The following is a 25015-nucleotide window of genomic DNA, read 5'->3' on the forward strand; positions in this document are numbered from 1 at the left end:
GTCGAGTACAGTGTTTAAACTGGCCAATTTTTAGGTATCACTAAAGCTCTTCACACACTATGTTTATTCAATAATGTATTATTGAAAACAAGGCATTGAACGTAAAACATCTAAGAGATAAAGGAACAAATAAAATAATCTAAAAGCTATTTACATTCATCACAGTCCCCCAAGCAGAGCAGACAGTTATTCTTTTTGAAACGTTTTTTTTGGTGCATTGATAGATGGGTACAGTATATTAGTTCTCTCAAATTGCAATATTCTCCAGTTGGCTGAAAGCAGCAAGCACCATAATTAGGCCATTGTACAATGTACAGCAGTAGTCCGTGTCGTTCTGTCCGTCTGGTATTTCAGAAAGGGTCCTTCATCTCATGACAGACCCCTCTACTCTCTCTACTCCAGAGGAGACTGGAAGAGGGAGATGACAGGGTCCTCATGGCTGATGACAACCAGAACACTTCTGAATTTGTCAAAGAGGGTCTTCAGCTGAGAGCGCCTCATGTTTTCGTTATACATGATCTCCTCAAGGTGATGGTGCCCTCGGAAGTAGTGCAGCAGTCTGAACAGAGGGAAGGAACATCACACAACAGGCATAGAAATGAGACTAAAGCAAATTCTCCACCAAATCATTAGCTGGGTAAATCTAGCATGAAGCAGCACTTCTTAGAGCCAGTAATCACATTAGTGCAGCCTGCACATATGCAGTCACACTATTGATTCACTGCTTAGGGCTTTGGCACTTTCCTTCAAGCTTTCTCTCACTTCTACACCTCAACTATATCTAATTGTTACACAACCGAAAATACCATTCTCTTTCCCATATATTCTTACATGAAGACAGGATGAGAAAAATATATTTTCTTAAAGCATTGAACAAAAACCCTTTAATTCCCCACAAGACCAAGCTGACAGATGTATGTTTGTTCTGAAGATATACGAGTCACAAGAGCCTCCAGCCCAGGTCCTTCAAAACAACCCAGCCCACCTGTCATACTGACTGCTACACAATAGAGGGCGCCATTACGCCACTGTCCAAAGCCACTGAAATACAGTAGTCCACCTTGGTGCCAACAAGTAAAGGGGCAGGGGACATACTGTACCTGGCGAACATGCGCAGGTCTTCAGGGCTCTGTGCAGCTGGGATGTTGAGGATGACCTGGCGCTCGTGCTCTGTCAGGCTGGCCAGTAACGTCTCGGTCATCCTCTTGTTTAGTGGAGAGTCTCCACCAGGAAGTAGCTCTGCACTGGAGTTTCCCATACTGGGACTGTTCAGGGTCATGTCATCACTGCTGGCTACAGGGAGAGAGAGAGGGAGAGACAGACTGATTGAGGAGGAGGAGAAGGAATGAAGGACAGGGGTTGATGATTAGCTGCCTAGAGGCACAATTGTAGCGGGTAACCCTTTTGAACACGTTAACCAGGTACGGTAATACATAAAGACATCCTCTACCATAAGGATAGAGCGTACTTCATCAACACTTCACCCCCAGAGTGCAAGACAGCTGGTTGAATGGGAAGTTCACATACTTGGGGATCCGAAGCTGAGTGCGCTGGGTGTGCTGAGGCTGCGGCCCCCCACCCCGGCCACCAGGGGGAGCTCCTCCTCACTGGGGGGCACCAGCAGACACGCGTAGGTATGGAGCTGGATCATCAGGCGCCGCTGGAGCATCCACACCACCATCTGGATCAGCTGGGCCTGGCCAGAGGAGAGGAGGAGGGGAGAGGGAAGGAGAAGGGACAAACTGGGTTAGAGACACCACTCAAAGAAAAAGGCAGAACAAGTAGAGCTGGAAGAAGCATCACCCTGTAACTGGGCCCATCTGTTTCAGACAGACAGGTTTGATATGTTTCTAAACCTCCAGAGGGTTCTATCCTGGCCCAAAATAGAGCCAAGAAATAGCTGCGTGTTCTGGTCCTGTTCTCATGAAAAATGGACGTTGAGAAGGACGGAGTAGATGTGATGTCTTTTATAATTTATCATCTTCGCTTAGAGAGCTCGGCCAAACCAGGATGGGTCTGGGAGAGAGCCCAGACGTTCTTTCTGTTTCAGACATCAGCATTTCTGAGGTATCAATTATATGCTGAGTAGCTTTTGGGAAGCTATCTTTCCTAATAGACCTACCTCCTGCACAGACGCATCCAGTGGGTTCCTGAACTCAGACAGTGAGAGGGGCAGGGAGAATTTGGCCAGCATGGAAGGCAGGTCATGACCTGGGAACTGCTGGCCAAACCCTTCAGCCAATGGAGAGTACCTATGCAAGAAGAAGGAGATGGTGATTTCTTACTTCTTCATATTCATATTGTAACCACTGCAAATGTTCAAGCAGGAGAGAATCCTTTCAGTATACAGTACAAAACACAGACGGACCATGAGTGGCCCAAAGAAAATCAATCTAATTCAGTACAAAAAATAATGTGCTCTTCTTTGCTGCCAAATAAATAATGGGTTAACATAATGACATCACTAACAACACCTTTTGTTATAGATTCACCACCCAATCATTTGGTCATAATTTAACATTAGCACCCTGATGCTCATGATGACAGCTTATTCTGTTGGTATTAAATGGATGGACAGACTACAGTGTTTGGTTCATTAGTTTAACCACCTCTCAGCACACACCCTGGTAATGAGGCATGGCAGGAAGGAGAGAAAGGAAGCAGGAGGCTGTTCAAACACACACACACACACACACTGATACTCACAGGCTGATGTTGGCGTGTGGGGACAGCATGTAGACATTGTTCTCACATAGAGGGTACATACGTAAAAATGTATGCACGCATGACTGTAAGTCGCTTTGGATAAAAGCGTCTGCTAAATGGCATATTTATTTATTTACACTATGATGGCTTTGCCCCAGTACACCAGGTGAGCAGCAATCTGGAAGATCTGCACACACAATGAACAGAAACAAAAATGTAACTGTGAAATTGTATTATTGGTCATGGACAGAACCTGTCTGTGTAAAAATGAAATAGTACTGAAGAGAAAGAAGATTCCTAATTTACTCCATTAGATGGCAGTATGAGACCAGCAATATTATGACAGCAGTGCTATGGTGTGACATTGAGGACAGTTTGTAATGACTTGCAATTCCTTATATTGCCAATTCTTTATATTGCTGCATGTTAGTGTTCAGCAACATACAATAAATGATAGTCCCCTGTTTTTGAAAAGTGGGGCGATGTCAACCAAACCTGGCTTCAACTACTATTTAGGGTATTTCAATTACTTTCAAAGACATTTGGAAGGAAGTATTTAGATGTTATTTTTAAAGACAAGTAGTTGAATATTGGAACGTATTTGGAAATACACTTGGAAAGTATTTGAAAATACTCAAATACACTGACTCAAATACACTCCCATGCATTTGACCCAGGCATTTGAAAATAGTAATTGAAATTAGTATTTAAAAATGCTTTCAAATAGTAGGCTATTTATAGGAAATTATTTGAAAATACATTTAAATACTTCCAATAGAAGTATTTGATTCGCCCACATTATTTGAAAATACTCAAATAAACCGAAAATAAGTATTAAAATAACAAACAATCAAATACACATGTATTTGAACCCAGGTCTGGTGGTCTTAAGTGTGTACTGTGTACTGATGCAAGGTGCTCCTACCAACCTGTAGCAGGTTCAGGTCTGCATCCTGTGCAAGCTGCTGCAGGTTCATGACTGCAGAGCAGGTCTTGATGAGGCGCACCAGAGCAGGAGAGCAGTCCAGAGGCAGCTGGGCCAGCAGAGCCTTCTCACTGTCCAGCAGAAGGAGGGGCATGATACGGCCTGGGGGACAACAACACATACATTTAACACAGAGCTCATGTTAATGACTAATTATCATATTTTACATTCTATATAGTCCATGAAGTGTATATAAATGCACTTAGTGCTTCTTTATTGCTAGAAATGTACTCATTCTCTCTTGGAAAAGACAAAATAATATATAGCTATCATTATGGCTTATATTTAAGTTTCAATGCATGTTTTACTTAGGGCAATATTGTAGTTATAGTAGTGTTTTGAGATGAGGACGCTGTAACATTGGTCTGACTAAACATAAGCACGTGAAAGGCAGAAGAAGTAAATAAATAATTCCATTAGGTGGCGCTGTGGCCTACAGAAAATTCTTGGTGGAGCTGCTCACCAGATGCAGTTAATAGTTTCACATAAAGAAGCAGGCCGCAAGATCTGATCAACCAAATGTCCACATACAACGAAAGCCTACAAAGTTCTGGTGTCAGTTACAACTTGTAACCCACACGTCACATACAGTGTTCAGTAACTCACAAAGGACAAACTCACACACATACACACCTTATGGCCTTGAGGCTGCGCTCCAGGGCCTCTGGAGGTACGTGGTTGCCCCCTACCCGGTGGATCTTGTGAGGCAAACAGAAGCTCACCTCCAGCCAGTTGTTGATATGGAGCCTCACCACCCCTATTGTACACAGGCTAGAAACACAACACAGACTCTATTAATACACCTGCATTGTAAAAACAAAGAAACGAACCACAAATACATGATTTTGACGGGTGTTTTTACAAACCTGTCATATGCCTCCTTCAAGTCCCTGGCAAGCTTGCATTTAGGAAGGATTTGTCTGAACGGTGACTGAGGGCTGCCATCAGCTTAGAACGAAAACACAGAAAACCAAGTCACATACAGCCATTGACCTCTCCATGACATTGTAAATCCATGTCATGTGAAGACTTTAACAAAGACACCTCTGATCCCCATCTTCTTTGGGACAATATGAAGAGGAAAATATCTGCATTGTTCTGTAAAATGCTATCAGAGTAAAGTGGGTACTTCATGGTACTCAGTGTCTCAGTGTCTCCTGAGTGGCGCAGTGGTCTAAGGCGCCGCATCGCAGTGCTAACTGTGCCACTAGAGATCCTGGTTCGAATCCAGGCTCTGTCGCAGCCGGCCGCGACCGGGAGACTCATGGGAGGCGCACAATTGGCCCAGCGTCGTCCAGGGTAGGGGAGGGAATGGCCGGCAGGGATGTAGCTCAGTTGATAGAGCTACATCCCTGTGGGTTCGATTCCCACGGGGGGCCAGTATAAAAAATATATATATATATGTATTCACTAACTGTAAGTAGCTCTGGATAAGAGCGTCTGCTAAATGACTAAAATGTAATGTAAATGTACTAGACTCAAGCACTGAGTGGTGTGTTTTGGGTAATATAGTATGTGACTCACTCTCGGTCATGGTGGTGACCTCGTCCTGCACGGCCAGGATCAGCTTGGCCTCTCTGGTGAGGTACTGGCAGCGGCGCTCCTCATGCTGCAGGGCGATAGCGATGCGCCGAGACAGGTTGTGCATGCAGCTGATGACTGATGGGTCGGCATTGGCCTGTAGGGGGCGCCAGGACAGAGAGAAGGCATATTGAGACACTTGGCTCAATAACAAGCCATGGTGCAAAGCAACTGGAACACTGATCACATTTCAATGCTTGGTTAAAGGGATACTTAGAGATTGTGGCAATTAATTATCTATTTTCCCAGACCAAAATCTCAAAATATCCCTTTATTTTTTTATTGCTAAAAAGGATTTCTAAATTGCTTATAAACGGTTTATTAACAGTTTATTATTTTTTTTATAGATGATTATAAATCTGTAATGTTATAACACATTGGTTGAAATTGTGAGCATCTACTAAATTATTACATTGTAATTGTAACAAGAAGTGAATCTATTGTCTGGCGAGTCAGTAACCCAAGATATCGGTTTGTTTACATCACTAGATCTGAGTATTAGCAGCATTGCTGACTGCAAAACATGTTGACTTCCAAATATCGTAATCTCTAAGTAACTTCAAACCAGCAATATTAGAAACATAATCCATTTAGAGATTCAATAATAACTTTATTAAAAATATATTTTCTTGAGTGGTAAAAGGGGCCCTAGTTCCAAACTGCTAATTTAAAATGTTTGCATACTATACAAAACTAATATCAGATATTTTATCAATACATGCATGTCAAATTTTATTTTTGCAGTTAAATAATTTTGGGTGAACCGACATTGAGTGACATTACAGGCACTCAATTACAAAAAATATGAATCAATAGTGTATGTAAACAAATTACTCATATTTCAAAATAAAAACCAAACAAGTCAAAAGGGCAGGACAGAATTTTCTGCATGGTCATGTTAGGCGCAGTGCCATGGAAAATGCCAGTGAGTGACAGGCTGGGTGGGTTGCTGGGCAGATATGAGGTTAGAACATGACTGTGCACATTCCGCCCAGTCTCAGCAGTGCAGGGCTAGGCAGCCTTCAGTGACTCAGCAGTCTGCCAGGCTGAGTCATGCCCAGGGGAGGGTAGTGCCATCCTGGGTAGAGTGATTAAACAGAGCCCACTGCCCCCGCCCAGCTCTCACCCTCCTTTCGACCACAGATAGACCCCATGCTGGAATGTTATCACCCCAAGAGACCCCTCCCTTTCTGGGAAAGCAGACTCCCTGACCTGGCCTCACCCACCCAAATTACCAACTGATTTATTTTATTTAATTAGAGAAAATGTATTTATAACCAATGAATGTGTTGTTTGTAAAATAAGCACATAATGTGGAAAACATTTAGATAATCCAAACCTGAGAATTAGCACTTATTCATCAAATTAAGAGGAATATTATTGACATGACAATAATTATATTCATTTTTTTAATTTTATTTTCTTACCCTCAGAGCAAACACGACACTAAACAGGATCATGGTGGGCATCTCCCTCTTAGGTGAGGGGTCTGTCTTGGACACCTGGACAGAAAGAAATAAGATAATAAATATAATAGATGTAAGATGTTCTAAATCATTCTGACTATGATCAATGGCTTTGCATACCCTTATTTACATGTACATTTACATCATTTAGCAGACGCTCTTATCCAGAGCAAATCATAATACTTGCTATTGTATGTATTGAAATGTATAAACACAGTGAAAACAATGTCCTGTGACAAAGCTCTCTAGACAGAAATAAACCGCTGTAAATGATTCATTTTATTAATGCCTTTTATACTGGCATTTTCAACATCTTATTTTCAAAAATACATAAATATGTAACTGCACTTTTTAAAGCTTGGTTTATTACACTAGGTATTCAATTAAGCTTTGAAATAACATTCTATGAGAGCCATAGCTCATTAATTGTTGGTATAATTTCTGAAAAGGGCCATTTTGTAAGGATTCTAATGTACAGCTCAGGCTCTGTTGTTAGGGGATCACACTTTGATGAGAAATTGCCATTTGGATACAATCAACAGTTTACGAATCACATGGATTCAATACATGTCTTTATAGTAAGCAAATGATTCACTGCACCAGTTTAGTAATTTGTTATCAGGTTAATCAGGACACTAATTTCAACCCTCCAATAGGCTAAATCTAGTCCAGTGAATGTAATAGTACCTATCAATAACCTACTTAGGTTAGATACGTTTTATTTACGTTACAAATCATTTCAATATTTGTCTAGAATTTTCACTGCAAATTATTTATCTCTCCCCCCCTTATATTCAACCATTCTATCTTCCTTCTGTGAATTGTCAAATCATTATTGTGAACCACTGAGATGTAAGGCACTTCTTCCACTAGATGGAGCAAGGGACCTTAATTCAGAGTCTCAGAGGGGAACTAGAAGTCAAAGGAGAATTGCTCTTTCAGATCCAGGGGAGAAGAACTGTCCCCTCTCAAGGCCGACTGCAGGCATTGTTTGCAGAAAATAGGATCCCCCATTATAGTGAATAGGAAAATGTAAACCTTTGTGGTCAATCTTCGTGTAAATAAATGAAAATATTCTAAAACAAACATGGTACCAATAATTGCTTCTATTACACCAGATGTATGTCCTTGAACTTATTATTTTAAAATCGCAACAGTAACCAAAAGGTTGTTGGTTCCAATCCCCGAGCCGACTAGGTGAAAAATCTGTCGATGTGCCTTTGAGCAAGGCACTTAACCCTAATTGCTCCTGTAAGTCGCTCTGGATAAGAGTGTCTGCTAAATGACTAATGAAAGCCTGCAGTACCCCGGTTGGCCTTCAACTTGATATATTCAATGAGAGGGTGCAGCACTGAGCTAGCCTGCAACGTCACTTTCTGGAGTAGCTCAAACTGGGCATGTTATTTATCCATGAGACGCCATATTAACCGACTTCCTTGGCTTTAAATGTGCTATTGAGTCTTCACAAAGGGATGAATTGGGGCGGCAGGTAGCTTAGCGGTTAAGAGCGTTGTGCCAGTAACCGAAACGTCGCTGGTTCTAATCCCCGAGCCGACTAGGTGAAAAATCTGTCGATGTGCCCTTGAGCAAGGCACTTAACCCTAATTGCTCCTGTAAGTCGCTCTGGATAAGAGCGTCTGCTAAATGACTAAAAATGTTTTTTTTAAATGAATTGTGTCAAGTGATCGATGGCTTTGTCCATTCATATACAGTCATTGTTCAGATCTCATGGTACTGCTGGACTGACTGACAGAGAATCTTTGCAGTGAATGGGTATTTATGCTCAGGGCATCACAAATTTACCCCCAAAAAAGTATCTTACCTGAATGGTGTGAGGATGCTGGAGGAGGGTGGGGTGCCCAACGAAACGCACATTGTCTATCTTCAGCTCAAACTTCTTCCCACACATATCAGACTTGGTGGCCAAGATAGTGGCGAGGATGATGTCAGAGAACCTTGTTGGAGAGAGAGGAGAAACAGACCTAATTAAACCAGCCGAGAGTAGAGAAGAGAGGGAAGGGAAGGGAGGAGGAGAGCAACAAGACATCTGAGAAAGTGGTTTCATTGTCTCTGTTTTATTATTTAGTCCATCAACCTATAATGGTAGCCATAGTGTGTCTATGGATAGGAGGGTTAGGTTAATCCCATGGATCAGCCTGCAACCTGATTGACGGATCACAGTTTGAAAGGAGCTGGTGTAAATAGTACTGTGAGAGGAGAGACAGTGAATAAGCCCCCTCTGGCAGAGAAGGGGAGGGCTTTGTACAGGGAAGGTGACAGACTCATGCTGGTTTACATAGCTCATGCTGTAGGCTGGACCTATCATCAAATAAAAATTGTATCACAATCATCAGGTGGTATTATTCCACCAGAAAACTGGGCCAGATTCTAATCCAATCTTAATCATGACTATGTTTTTGTTCTGAGAAATAAGTGAGGATATTATTATGGCTATACTTGGCTTAGCCATGTAGAAGAAGTCTATGTACCTATTCATAATTGATTTCCCAACAATCAAATATCATCAGATGAACTGAAGAATCTACATTGCTGGTTTTGTAGCAAGCATTTAACAATGCTTAATTGAAATGCAGGATTTACCCAGATAGACCAGTGAATCATTCGATCTGCAATAGTTCAACAGGAATTTCAGAGATTAAGGTTGGCGTAGGCATATACAGTGGGGGAAAAAAAGTATTTAGTCAGCCACCAATTGTGCAAGTTCTCCCACTTAAAAAGATGAGAGGCCTGTAATTTTCATCATAGGTACACGTCAACTATGACAGACAAATTGAGAAGAAAAAAATCCAGAAAATCACATTGTAGGATTTTTAATGAATTTATTTGCAAATTATGGTGGAAAATAAGTATTTGGTCACCTACAAACAAGCAAGATTTCTGGCTCTCACAGACCTGTCACTTCTTCTTTAAGAGGCTCCTCTGTCCTCCACTCGTTACCTGTATTAATGGCACCTGTTTGAACTTGTTATCAGTATAAAAGACACCTGTCCACAACCTCAAACAGTCACACTCCAAACTCCACTATGGCCAAGACCAAAGAGCTGTCAAAGGACAACAGAAACAAAATTGTAGACCTGCACCAGGCTGGGAAGACTGAATCTGCAATAGCTTGGTTTGAAGAAATCAACTGTGGGAGCAATTATTAGGAAATGGAAGACATACAAGACCACTGATAATCTCCCTCGATCTGGGGCTCCACGCAAGATCTCACCCTGTGGGGTCAAAATGATCACAAGAACGGTGAGCAAAAATCCCAGAACCACACGGGGGGACCTAGTGAATGACCTGCAGAGAGCTGGGACCAAAGTAACAAAGCCTACCATCAGTAACACACTACGCCACCAGGGACTCAAATCCTGCAGTGCCAGACGTGTCCCCCTGCTTAAGCCAGTACATGTCCAGGCCTGTCTGAAGTTTGCTAGAGTGCATTTGGATGATCCAGAAGAGGATTGGGAGAATGTCATATGGTCAGATGAAACCAAAATATAACTTTTTGGTAAAAACTCAACTCGTCGTGTTTGGAGGACAAAGAATGCTGAGTTGCATCCAAAGAACACCATACCTACTGTGAAGCATGGGGGTGGAAACATCATGCTTTGGGGCTGTTTTTCTGCAAAGGGACCAGGACGACTGATCCGTGTAAAGGAAAGAATGAATGGGGCCATGTATCGTGAGATTTTGAGTGAAAACCTCCTTCCATCAGCAAGGGCATTGAAGATGAAACGTGGCTGGGTCTTTCAGCATGACAATGATCCCAAACACACCGCCCGGGCAACGAAGGAGTGGCTTCGTAAGAAGCATTTCAAGGTCCTGGAGTGGCCTAGCCAGTCTCCAGTTCTCAACCCCATAGAAAATCTTTGGAGGGAGTTGAAAGTCCGTGTTGCCCAGCGACAGCCCCAAAACATCACTGCTCTAGAGGAGATCTGCATGGAGGAATGGGCCAAAATACCAGCAACAGTGTGTGAAAACCTTGTGAAGACTTACAGAAAACGTTTGACCTGTGTCATTGCCAACAAAGGGTATATAACAAAGTATTGAGAAACTTTTGTTATTGACCAAATACTTATTTTCCACCATAATTTGCAAATAAATTCATTAAAAATCCTTCAATGTGATTTTCTGGAATTTCTTTTCTCATTTTGTCTGTCATAGTTGACGTGTACCTACGATGAAAATTACAGGCCTCTCTCATCTTTTTAAGTGGGAGAACTTGCACAATTGGTGGCTGACTAAATACTTTTTTTCCCCCACTGTATATGTACACACACAGGAAACGAAAAAAATGCAGCAGACAATTGGACAGAATGCATAACAGAAGGACATCACAAACAAAGCTAAACAAGACTACCACTTGAGAGTGACTTGAATAAATATTTAAAAGCAAATTGATCTCATTTTTATACGAAAGACTTGATTACAGAAAATGTAACGCTTCACAATGCATTGCTCTTGTACCCGAGTACAAATGCTATAATTAACCTAGTAACAATGCTATAAACATGTTGTTACAATTTATCATTTGCATAGTAGTCAAGATAAGTTGTTTTGTTAGTGGACTCAACTGCATTAAAATTAAACTACAAAGCAATAACAAGTTACTACAGTAATTACCATGTTAATACCATAGATGGTTTGAAATAGGTAAAGAGTAGGCCTAACTTGATGTAAATAGGCCTGTCACTTTTATTTGAGTAGCTATCAATTGCAGGGCATGAGCATTTTTGTTAAATTCTTGCTTTTAAAATAAATGAGGCACACTGACATTTCCATAAAACAATTTTCTGTATCTTGTGGCCACCATTTTGCAGGCCAGCTATTTATTACTATCTGAATGTCCCTGATCAGATATTCAGTGTTTGACTACCTCACAAGTCATTCTGAAAATCAAATGAAAACATTTAAAAAGCCCACATGTTAAACAAAAGACACTTAAGTAACAAGGTTAAAAAGCACATGTAGCCTAGCCATTTATTTGACAAACATACAGTGAGGGGAAAAAGTATTTGATCCCCTGCTGTTTTTGTACTTATGATCAGTCTATAAGTTTAATGGTAGGTTTATTTGAACAGTGAGAGACAGAATAACAACAAAACAATCCAGAAAAACGCATGTCAAAAATGTTATAAATTGATATTAATAAATACTTATTAATAAATACTTATTAATGAGGGAAATAAGTATTTGACCCCTCTGCAAAACATGACTTAGTACTTGTTGGCAATCAGAGGTCAGACATTTCTTGTAGTTGGCCACCAGGTTTGCACACATCTCAGGAGGGATTTTGTCCCACTCCTCTTTGCAGATCTTCTCCAAGTCATTAAGGTTTCGAGGCTGACGTTTGGCAACTCGAACCTTCAGTTCCCTCCACAGATTTTCTATGGGATCAAGGTCTGGAGACTGGCTAGGCCACTCCAGGACCTTAATGTGCTTCTTCTTGAGCCACCCCTTTGTTGCCTTGGCCGTGTGTTTTGGGTCATTGTCATGCTGGAATACCCACCCACGACCCATTTTCAATGCCCTACCTGAGGGAAGGAGGTTCTCACCCAAGATTTGACGGTACATGGCCCCGTCCATCGTCCCTTTGATGCGGTGAAGTTGTCCTGTCCCCTTAGCAGAAAAATACCCCCAAAGCATAATGTTTCCACCTCCATGTTTGACAGTGGGGATGGTGTTCTTGGGGTCATAGGCAGCATTCCTCCTCCTCCAAACACGGCGAGTTGAGTTGATGCCAAAGAGCTCGATTTTGGTCTCATCTGACCACAACACATTCACCCAGTTCTCCTCTGAATCATTCAGATGTTCATTGGCAAACTTCAGACGGGCCTGTATATGTGCTTTCTTGAGCAGGGGGACCTTGCGGGCGCTGCAGGATTTCAGTCCTTCACGGCGTAGTGTATTACCAATTGTTTTCTTGGTGACTATGGTCCCAGCTTCCTTGAGATCATTGACAAGATCCTCCCGTGTAGTTCTGGGCTGATTCCTCACCGTTCTCATGATCATTGCAACTCCACAAGGTGAGATCCTGCATGGAGCCCCAGGACGAGGGAGATTGACAGTGCTTTGGTGTTTCTTCCAATAATCTCACCAACTGTTGTCACCTTCTTACCAAGCTGCTTGGCGATGGTCTTGTAGCCCATTCCAGCCTTGTGTAGGTCTACAATCTTGTCCCTAACATCCTTGGAGAGTTCTTTGGTCTTGGCCATGGTGGAGTTTGGAATCTGATTGATTGGTTGCTTCTGTGGACAGGTGTCTTTTATACAGGTAACAAACTGAGATTAGGAGCACTCCCTTTAAGAGTGTGCTCCTAATCTCAGCTCGTTACCTGTATAAAAGACACCTGGGAGCCAGAAATCTTTCTGATTGAGAGGGGGTCAAATACTTATTTCCCTCATTAAAATGTAAATCAATTTATAAAAAAATTTACATGCGTTTTTCTGGATTTTTTTGTTGTTATCCTGTCTCTCACTGTTCAAATAACCCTACCATTAACATTATAGACTGATCATTTCTTTGTCATTGGGCAAACGTACAAAATCAGCAGGGGATCAAATACTTTTTTCCCTCACTGTATAGAGTGACTTTCATAATCACATATTTTGTTTTAGTCCTAACTTTAAAGCCACTAAAGAGAACATCCAGTAATTAAATCCTGCAAAGATCAATAAAAAAAAACTTTAGATTGTAAGAAAATGTCCACAAATGTAATCTGATGTAAAAAGATTTCAGGACCCAAATTATCACCCAAACAACTGATAAAGGGTCTATTGCCATGAACCCATGCTGTAATATCACAGACATTTGCAAGAGGGCACAAATACAACCCTAGCCCTCTTAGGTGAATCACAGCCAATAGCACCCTAGCCAACACACATGCCACCATTGTTTTAATCAAATGTTGACTAATTTAGTTCTTATATGAACATATCCAAAACTTGACTGGTTAACAAAACGTATGATGAATATGATGAAGCCAGTCACACTGGTGCAAAGTGTAACACAGTCCCCTACCCCATTAATAAACGCTAACTTCATTAGCACCTATTGATGATAGTATTTTTTGACTGGGGGAGTTTTGTTGAGAGCCCCGACGCTTGCTCTAAACATTAACACGCATTGCCTGCGGAACTGTATTGGAAACATAAGGACGTATCTTTCATATCAGTGAGAAATCTCCTTCATTTTTTATGAAAGGAAAATTACTACACACCTTTATAGGGTTAGTGTTCCCACACGGCTATATCTCCATGTTACAGCACTAGTTTATGGAAGACAGATGGAAGACATAGGCCGCTACCTGTGCAATTTAGCTATCTAGTGTGCTCCGAACACCTGTGTGTAAGCTAACTGGGGAGGAAGTGTAGTTAATCAACTGGGGGCACACACAGTGTATGGATCTGTTCAAAACTGCTACAGTATGTGTATCTTTTTTATTTGAAAGATTATTTCTCGCTGACATGAAAGATAAGGGGCATATCAGCATACGTTTCGAAAACTGTTTTCGAAAGTGATGATTATTGACGTTTTTAAACGTTAAAACACAGCATCGGAATTGCAGTTTACACAGAGCCAAATGTGGGCGAATGTAATGAATGAAACCCCTACATAAGGAGAAGAGTTTAAGAAAGCTAACAGTCCCCATTCAAATGGATGTTCTTCATTTCCCCATCGTGATGTAGGCCTAAACTGTGGTTACAGCAAGATGGAAACCTTATGTTGGTGACATAATAAGGTGACCAATACCTTGAATCTCCATCTGGGTCTTCAAGAACATCTCCTGTCGTGTTCAATGCATATGGACTTCGCTGTTTTTCTTTTTTTTTTTTTTTTTATATACTTTGTTTATTGAATTTTCAGTACCAGCATTTAGTAAATAATTGCACTTGAAAGTTATTTGGTATGAATATGGAACAACAATTTGAAGACAACGATACAGCAAAACATGGAGAGACAGACATGAAAGAAAAAATAGACATTAAGTACATAAATAAGATAAAACACAAAAAAAAAAAAAAAAAAAAAAAGGAAGAATATCTGTTTTGATCCAGTTGTTATAGGTCAGCTAGCACAGTTATTACCGTCCTTAACATCCGAGATGTCGTATATGCACATACCAGGCTTCTTACATCACCAATATATAAATATACATCACTCTGGAACTGCAGGGAAATGTATTCTTTTGACATAAGAAAAGAAGGGAGCCCACTTTGCATAAAATTTGTCTACAGACCCATTGAGTGTCTGTTTTATTTTCTCCAACTTTATGCAATTCAAAATAGATTTAATCCAAAGAGCATGAGAAGGGGCTGCAGAGGATTTCCATCTAAGTAAAATTAATCGTCTCGCTAACAACGTGACAAAGGCAATTACATCCTTATTCATTTTGGTCAATTGTATTGTGGGTAAGGAAACTCCAAATAATGCAATGAGAGGGTCTGGCTCGATCTGTGTGCCGCTTAATTCTGAGAGTGTGTTAAAGATGTCTTTCCAGAAACCAACCAGAGATGGGCAGCACCAAAACATGTGCACATGATTAGCAGGGGACTGGTTACATCGAACACAATTAGGGTTCACATCCTTGTAAATTTTTGATAGTCTTGCTTTGGTCCAGTGGGCCCTATGAATGAGTTTGCATTGGATGAGGCCGTGTCGAGCGCAAATAGAAGAGCTATGTACCCTTTTGAGTGCCTCTTCCCATAGTTCATCAGATATTTCCTCACCCAGTTCCTCCTCCCAAGAGGATTTGATATTGTTTAATGAGATGGCTTGTAGTGAGCAAATTTGACTATAGATTATTGACATTGTGCCTTTCTGATTAGGAAGAGGGGTGAGAAATGTGTCGAACTGTGTTCCACTAGAAAGGTTGGGGAATCCTGGATCTATGCTGCGGATGTAACTCCGGACTTGTAAGAATCTAAAAAAATGATGTCTGGGGAGACCAAATTTAGCTGATAGTTGTTGAAACGTACTAAATGTATTGTTAGTATACAGATCTCTGAATCTTTTAATACCGAGATTAGACCATGTTGAGAAAGCACCATCAATCATAGATGGGGGAAAAGCTGGGTTTGAGGCTACCGGAGCCAAGGAAGAGGTTGTTTGAAACCCAAAGTGGCGCCTAAATTGATTCCAGATCTTCAATGTTGTTTTGACACATGTATTGTTGGTGAAGGAGGAGTAAGGGCCTGTAATAGAGGAGTGAGCGAGGGAAGACAGTGATGCCGGTGTAGACGAGGCAGCCTCCATCTCCAGCCAAGTTGGGGGTGGGAATATTACTCTGCTCTGCAACCAGTACTGAATGATCCTAAGGTTAGCGGCCCAATAATAGAATCTGAAATCTGGTAGAGCTAGACCGCCGTCTGGTTTGGGCCTCTGCAAGAGCTGTTTTCGCATCCTAGGAGGCTTTTTGTCCCATATAAAGGGTAGAATTAGGCCGTCGATCTTTTTGAAAAATGTATTGGGTAGAAATATTGGAAGGCACTGATAGAGGTATAAGAATTTAGGGAGAGTATTCATTTTAATAGAGTTAATTCTAGCAACTAAGGAGAGGTGTAGCAAAGACCACCGTTCCAAATCGTCCTTAGTACGGGTTAAGAGAGGAGCAAAGTTGGCTTGAAAAGGTTTTCAAACCTAATTGTGACATGTACCCGAGATAAATAAAACTGCTGTGTGCTATTTTAAATGGCAAGTTATGTAAAGGGGATTTTTTGCAGCCATGTTAAGTGGCATCAATTCACTTTTACTGAGATTTAGTTTATACCCTGATATGTGACCGAAGGATGCGAAAGTGGCAAGGGCAGCAGGGACAGAGACAGAAAGATTGGATGTGTATATTAATAAATCATCTGCATATAAAGACAGTTTGTGTTCGTGCCCGTATCTGACTATGCCTTTGATGAGGGGGTTGGAGCCGAAGTGCTATTGCAAGTGGCTCTATGGCGAGGGCAAACAGTAAGGGACTTAAAGGGCAACCCTGACGTGTCGATCTTTGCAGAGGGAAGCGATCTGATTGAGTGTTATTAGTCCTGACAGAGGCTTGGGGGGATGAGTACAGAAGTTTTATCCAGGTCATGAATTTGGAGCCAAAGCCAAATTTATTTAGAGTGTAAAAAGGTATTTCCATTCCACCCGATCGAACGCTTTCTCCGCGTCCAGGGATATAATGGCTTCAGAGGTATTGTTGACAGAAGGATTGTATATAATATTAAATAATCTTCGGAGATTGAAGAATGAGTGTCTATTTTTTATAAATCCTGTTTGATCCGGAGAGATAATTGATGGGAGGACTGTTTCTAGCCGCGTTGCCAGAATTTTGGCTAGAATTTTATAGTCCACATTTAGCAGGCTAATTGGACGGTATGATGCACAGTCAAGAGGGTCTTTGTTTTTTTAAGAATAACACAAATGGTTGCTTGAGTGAGAGTATGTGGGAGAGCACCATTTACAAATGCATCATTGTACATTTCAATTAGAATAGGGGCTATTTTGGTGATAAACTTTTTATAAAACTCTGTCGGGTAGCCATCAGGCCCTGGGCTTCTCCCCAGATTGAAGGGATTTGACAGCGTTAGACAGTTCTTCAACAGTGATCGGCTGCTCTAATTTTTTTACCAAATCCCGGCCGACCGAAGGCACAGATAGTGAGTGGAAGAAATTATCCAATTCCAGTGTATCCGCTTTACTTTCAGAGGTATATAGAGACTGGTAAAATCTCTTGAACTCCTCATTGATCCCCCCAGGATCTAATGATATCCCAGATGATGTACGAATTTTTGTAATCTGAGATGATGATGATTGTTGACGTAACTTGTGAGCTAATAATTTACTGGCTTTCTCTCCTTGTTCATAGTAAGTGCTCCTAGACTTGACAAGCATTTCAGTAACCTGGTCTGTTAATAGTGTGTCAAATTCTGCTTGCAGAGTTAAACGTTCCTTATAAATATCTGGGGATGGTGAAACGGCATAAATGTCATCTAATTGGGCAATACAGCGTGTTAGCATAGATAACCTATTCCTTTTCAATTTGTTCTCATGTGCAGTGTAGGAGATAATTTCACCTCTGATATAAGCTTTCAAAGTTTCCCAGAGAGTAGACGCAGAGATGTTTGGGGTTCTATTTGTAATCATGAAAAAAGTCGATTTGACTCAAAACAAAGTTGACAAAGTGTTCATTACTGAGCAGTTGGGTTTTTTAGTCGCCAAGGCGGTCGCTGATTGTCAACATTTTGAAAAGCTACTTCCATAGTAACAGGGGCGTGGTCAGATACAACAATTGGGTTATATGAACATGAAGTTATGGAGTGGAGGAGCCGGTCATCAACAAGGAAGTAGTCTATGCGCGTAAAAGTGTGGTGGACCGATGAGAAAAAAGAGTATGCTTTCCCAGCTGGATTAACCATTCTCCAAGGATCTGAGACTGCGAATTCAGACATAAAGGTTCGAACAACTCTAGCTGAGGTTGATAGGGTGGTAGGTTTAGTGGAGGATCGATCCAATTGTGGGTCTAACCAACAGTTAAAGTCACCTCCTAAAATCAACATATGGGTGGACATATCTGGGAGTGTAGAGAAAACCGATTTGAAAAAATCACCGTTGTCCCAATTAGGAGCATAGATATTAACAAGAAGAACCTTTGTATTGAGCAGCCTACCACTGACAATTATATATCTACCATGGGGATCTGCGATCACCTTAGAACATGTAAAAGGTACCGATCTGTGAAGTAAAATAGCCACCCCTCTCGCCTTACTCTGAAATGAGGAATGGAACACCTGACCCACCCATCTGCACCTAAGACTTGAGTGTTGTGATACCTTCAGATGAGTTTCTTGGAGAAAGATGATGTGAGCTTTCAAATGATGAAGATGGTGTAGTACCTTACTACGTTTAACTGGGTTATTTATGCCCCCTGCAGTTCCAAGTAAGAAAATTAAAGCCATTCCCTCCAGCAGTATGGGCTACACTAGGCTGAGTCATATCTTAAGAGAGAGAGAGGATGTGTAAAGGACAAGGTACAATGTAAACTGAAGATCTTAGTTGAACCTAAAAGCGCAAATGTAAAAAACAAAGACAAACGAAGAGGCACAAAAAACATATACAAACTATATACATGAACAAACCCTTCCCTCACACCCGCCCTTGCCGAAGCATCTCCCCAAATGAGATGCAAGCAAAACCCTAAATACGAAGAAAGTTTAGAGCTAAGCATGATAACTCTTACTCTGTGCTACCTAAGATTAGTGACCATTTAACTAGAGTAAGCCAAACATGAATAGAATGGTCCCCAATAGAGTCTAAGGAAAACTATCCTCGATTAAGAGAGGTTTAACCTCGACGCAGATGGTAAATAATCAGACTGAAACAGCCATGCAGACCCCCAGATATTGGCATTAGAGGCGGCAAACCTGGGCTGGAAATAAAAAGATAAAGAAGAGAATGACATTCATATGTCGATGAACCCAGCAGAGATGGCTTCGTTAGTCACCCATTCGGCCTGCTAACTAGCCTGCTAGGAAGACCAGCTAGCCAACCATTTGTTACAAACCATGCGGTACAACAGCCGCTTTCACGTTCTTGTTGATGAAATCTGCCGCTATAGCCGGGTCCTCGAATCTGTGCATGGAACCGTCCGGTAAAGTCAGTCTCAAAACCGCAGGGTAGATGAGGCCGAACTTCACGCCCGGGCAGGTGTGTAGTTGGCGTTTCACAGCTCCAAAGCTAGCCCGCCTCTTAGCCACAGCTGTTGTGTAGTCCGCAAATATCGAGACTCTTTTACCCTTATGTAGAAGAGGGGATGCTTCTCCCGATCTTCTCAGTATGTCGTTGCGGACGTGAAAGAAATGCACCCTGATGACAAATGGTCGTGGGGGGTTCTCCATCCCTGGGTCGGCTACGCAGAGTGCGGTGAGCCCGGTCTAGCAATGGCTTCTCCTCTGGCCCGAGCAGCTCCTGAAGTAGCTGGGCCATGTACTCCGTGGGTCTTGGGCCCTCCACTCCCTCCGGTATTCCCAGTAGACGAATGTTGTTCCTCCGCATTCTACTTTCCATATCTTCGCATCTATTATCGAGGAATGCCACCCTAGTTGTCAATGAGCCGACGCTAGCCTCTAGCTCGCTAATGCGAGTGCCGTGGTCTGTAGCCCCTCGCTCCAAATCCGATAAAGTCACCCCATGTGCGTCGAGCTTATTCTGTATACTCTCGATAGATTTTTTAAGCTCGTCTTTGATCGTTGATATCTCTGACCTGAGGTTGGTAGAGAGACAGTCAATTTTTCCGAAAATGTCGGCTTTGAGGGTGCCTATCACGGATTGTAGCATCTCCACAGTCAGTGTTTCCGTGGGGCCGGCATTGGTAGCGTTCGGTGGCGGGGGTGAGTCGGGAGAAGTTGCAGGCTTGTTGCGGCCTGCTCTTGCAGACTCTGTTTTTGGTCGGGTTGATGTCATTACGAATTTAAATTTATTAAACTTGAACTGAGTTGTTTATGGGTCTCTTCAGACGCCTGGGCAAACAGAAATGTATGCAGTTTTGCAAAGTTAAATATATAAATTTGGTCACTAACTCAGGAGCGATAGGGAGACGCGTGCTACATCCTTGGCTTCCAACAGCGCCCCCCGACTTCGCTGTTTTTCTATTGGGCAAAAACATCAGATAATTAGATTGTTGACCAAATCTGACACATCACACCACATAGCAAGCTAACGTCATACACAATAAGGACTACTTACTCGTGAGTGATGATGGACAATCTGCAACCCGTTGAAATGGGTACCTAAAGAGCAATTTGTTCCCTCGGCTACCCGAAGTAACCAAAATTACACTGATAGGGCTTGTCTTTTCACCACTACACTGATAGGGCTTGTCTTTTCACCACTACACTGATAGGGCTTGTCTTTTCACCACTACACTGATAGGGCTTGTCTTTTCACCACTTTTGTAGGAGCTATTTTCAGACTGTTTATACATAGATTTTCGCTCCCCTTGTAACTCAAATGAAGAGGAATGAATGTACATATTGTAACGTCGCATTGGCAAATTGTTTGTTAATGAATATTTAATATTAGCTAGTTAGATGCTTATAAGAAACCTAGCTACTGTCGTAGTAAATATATTATGTTATAGCTTGGTCTGACTAAAATCATGTGCATGACCCATCTTGTGTTGGGGCTTCGTATTTAATACAATGCACAAAGACTTCTATCTTGTCGGCCTTATCAGCAGGTGGCTATGGACAATACCCACGCCATAGGTCTCTCAGTTCACCCAAACTCACGAGTTATTGCTCTGAGGACATACACACACACACCCCCCCACACACACACACATACACACACACACACACACATCATCATTGTTAAACATACACACATACACACACACACATACACACATACACACACACACACATACACACACATACACACACACACACATACACACACACATACACACACACACACATACACACACATACACACACATACACACACATATCATTGTTAAGCACACACACACAAAAAACCCCCTTCTTTTAGGCTGAACATCTGAAGACAGACAACCCGACTCAGAGCCAATGCAATGGAAGTGACCTCGACCAACTCATCAGGACCAATCAGAAGATCAGAACTACTAGAATCAACCTACTTTATTTTATTGTATAAAATGTCAGCACACAATGTTTAGAGGCGCGCTCTCAGATATCTCCCTACGAGGTTGACGAACGGGTCCGTGCACGCTATTTACAGATATCTTTACCTCTGAATAAACTGCCTCATATTATACAATTATCCACCTTGTCCGAAAGTCTCTACTTGGTCTCCGTTCTCCAGTAAACTTGTGATCATCAACAAACTTGGTAGCAGAGGATGGTTTTCTAACTCTGAATTCGGTCCATAAAAGTTGATAGAGACAGGAGACAAGTAAGAGACGGATCTGAAAGGACGGGTGACCTGTCCGCAGGAGCAGCCGGAATCCAGCTCGCCTCAGGAAACTGATCTAGACGGCCGTCAATACAAAGGTAAGCAGAACCTGTTAAAACAAAATCTGCATATTGTATTGTAGGATAAACCCAAATTATGATCAGTAGTACTGGGCGTGAGTATGGATTACTGATAAATTTATAACATATCTATTATGACTCAAAAGGCACATATGTAAAGATATCTGAATTCTTTAGGTTCTTACTGTTGAAATGTGACTCTCTAGGGGAGGAGTCTAGTTACAGGTTGTGGTTCACGAGAGACGGACCCTTTTATTTTTTGCTGTTGATATCTGAAATCTTAGGTTTTTACTGTTGAAATGTGACTCTAAGAGAAGAAGTCTAGTTACAGTGGTTTTTTCCTGTTGAAATGCGGCTTTCTAGTGAGGAGCCTATTACAGAGGTTTTGGTCCACAAGCGATGGACTCTTTTATTTGATCCACAAGAGAAGGATCTGGTGACTTGATAAAAAGATTCAGATAGTCGGGTTGAGTTAATTCCGTGAGAATCCAAGTCCAGAAAAGGTTCTCCCGACTAGACGCCAGTTGAATGGTTTAAACGACTGGGAGTCTCCTTGAGGAGAATCAAAAAAAATAATAAAAAATACAAGTTCAGATAGTCGGGCAATTTGGTTGACGTGGCACTCAACTATATGTACTGTGAGGAACTTAAACTGAATTCGTGTGTTGATGCTGATATGTAATGAAAATGTAATTGTTGAAATGATAACCTGAATGTTGTGTAAGATTGGCCGTTTCATGAGACTAACTAGTGGATAACTTTTAAGAGGACCACTGAGTCCTATTTTGCCTGTTATGTAGCCGCTGCGCTAAAAGCTGACTTGAACTTTTTCCCTCTTGGGGTGTTGGTATTTAAATAATTCCCAAAATTAAATTGATAATTATTTTGGGAGCGCTCGAGTTTGCTAATATATTGTTCCAAAAGGGCGATTCTGATACCTTTTGGGAAAATATATAATAACTCGAATACCTGAAAAAACAATAATAACTTTTGCAAAATAATTCCCAAAATTAAATTGATAATTATTTTGGGAGCGCTCGAGTTTGCTAATATATTGTTCCAAAAGGGCGATTCTGATACCTTTTGGGAAAATATATAATAACTCGAATACCTGAAAAACAATAATAACTTTTGCAAAATAATTCCCAAAATTAAATTGATAATTATTTTGGGAGCGCTCGAGTTTGCTAATATATTGTTCCAAAAGGGCGATTCTGATACCTTTTGGGAAAATATATAATAACTCGAATACCTGAAAAACAATAATAACTTTTGCAAAATAATTCCCAAAATTAAATTGATAATTATTTTGGGAGCGCTCGAGTTTGCTAATATATTGTTCCAAAAGGGCGATTCTGATACCTTTTGGGAAAATATATAATAACTCGAATACCTGAAAAACAATAATAACTTTTGCTAAATAAATCCCTAGAATTAGATTGATAATTATTTTAGGAGCGCTTGGGTTTGTTAATGTATTCTTCCAAAAGGGCGATTCTGATACCTTTTGGGAAAGTATATAATAGCTCGAGTACCTGAAAGACAATAATAACTTTTGCAAAATAATTCATGGGATTAAATTGATGATTGTTTTGGGAGCGCTCGGGTTTGTTAATATATTGTTCCAAAAGGGCGGTTCTGATACCTTTTGGGAAAATATATAATAATTCGAATAATTGAAAAACAATAATACCTTTTGCAAAATAATTCCTAATAATAAAGCATTGAACATTTTTTTGTGTACGAGGGTGGGACATCAGAGATAAATCTCAGTCAGCGCCAAGAATACATTGCTGGATTCGGCCAGTGACGGGCTAAGAGCACCAAGATAGTCTAATAAACTGTATAACCATGGCAACCACTACCGTCCCAAAACTCAAATTTAATGAATATCTAGATCAAAGAATACAGGATAGAGCGGGAGGAAAAGAACAGTATAAGACAGTAAAGAAAGTGTGGGAGGGAGTGAAACTCAAATGGACACAGGCAGGTTACTTTAGCGGGGTGCCCCGTCTAAAGGGCAACTCACCTCTATGGAGATAGAGCTAGGGGAGGCAGTGAGGGAAGGAACAGAAAGTGAAGTGAAAAGGAATAAGTCTCACTTATTCAAGAAGGAAGGGACTAAACACAGAGAGAGAGCAGAGGCTGAGCTAAGGATAGGTACGTGGGCAATTGAGGAAACACGACGAGCACACCCATACAAGAAACCAGACATGATGGGTGTGGTGATTGAACCCACAACTGAGACAACACCAATAGTGGGGACACAGTCCATGAGTGACATACCAGCGCCCTCAGCACCACTGTATCCGACCCTGCCACAGGAAGCGAAGAGCACACCACCCGCATACACACCCACTCCTCCAACTAACCCTTATAACCCATTCCTAAGTCCTGCAGTGGTACAAGCGCCTGTGTTCGTGGTGCAAGGAGGACACCTAGAGGGGAACATGGCACTAAGCGTAGGGCAAGGAGTACTTCACTGTGTGGAAGTCCGAGCCAACAGCGAGCCACAAGGACGAGAGGAGCCACACCCGGCCGGCGGAACCCAACCCAGACCCAGTCCCACAAGTGGGGGTTCCAACCCAGAGTCCCTGGTAATGATGACTCAAAACCAACCGTCAGATCTATACAGGAAAGGGGGAGCATCTGGCCTAAGACAAGCAGCTGCACCCAATCAGCCTAAACCCAGACTCTTAGAATGGTTTGTCGAAAGGGGAAGTACCCAATCCATGACAGAAGGGGGTGCAGGGGACAATGAGCTTTGGGGGTCGATAGGGTCCGGCTCATTAAGAAGCTCACGGGGGGTCTCAATCGGGGACCCACCAAGTGAGGATGATGAAGGAGAACAAAGGAAGGAAGAAAAAAACCTATGAGGCTGAGTGGGATGCGTGTCAGGGACAGGCGTCACATAACACCACCATAATAGAAGAAGCAGAGAAGGGGAAGACCTGGGCCTTGAAAGGGGTGATGGTGGGGGAAGTTGTTGACTTGCATGAACCCATCAGAAAATCTGCCAGACTCAGGGAAAGGGGATTGAACTCCCAAATGCCACTTAGACCAACAGCAGACCGACAACATGAAGAATACCAACCCTGGAAGATGACTGACCTGACCGCCCTGATGGATCAGATGCCCAGCCTCCATGGTGGAGCGTCTGCTTGGCTGTTGCAACTTCAAACCCTTACATCTGGATTTAGGCTTGCTCTGGCAGACATGAAGGCACTCTTGGCCAGGGCCACAGATCACACCACCATGATGGT

General features: G+C 41.8%; 1 protein-coding gene across 1 annotated transcript; it reads right to left on the bottom strand.

Annotated features, from left to right (window-relative positions):
- Positions 1-244: 244 nt before the first annotated feature.
- LOC121550956 (GATOR complex protein NPRL3-like) lies at positions 245-20842 on the bottom strand. The gene is given in 16 exon segments (XM_045210788.1): positions 245-559; positions 1101-1293; positions 1528-1696; positions 2123-2252; positions 2707-2764; positions 2845-2893; positions 3636-3779; positions 3781-3793; positions 4325-4462; positions 4558-4639; positions 5216-5369; positions 6700-6774; positions 8561-8693; positions 14500-14569; positions 20482-20595; positions 20683-20842. Coding segments are annotated over 16 exon segments (1788 nt in total). The 5' UTR covers positions 20783-20842; the 3' UTR covers positions 245-393.
- Between the last annotated feature and the right edge of the window lie 4173 nt (positions 20843-25015).

Source organism: Coregonus clupeaformis, chromosome 35 (genome assembly GCF_020615455.1).
Source record: "Coregonus clupeaformis isolate EN_2021a chromosome 35, ASM2061545v1, whole genome shotgun sequence".
NCBI classification, from domain to species: domain Eukaryota; kingdom Metazoa; phylum Chordata; class Actinopteri; order Salmoniformes; family Salmonidae; genus Coregonus; species Coregonus clupeaformis.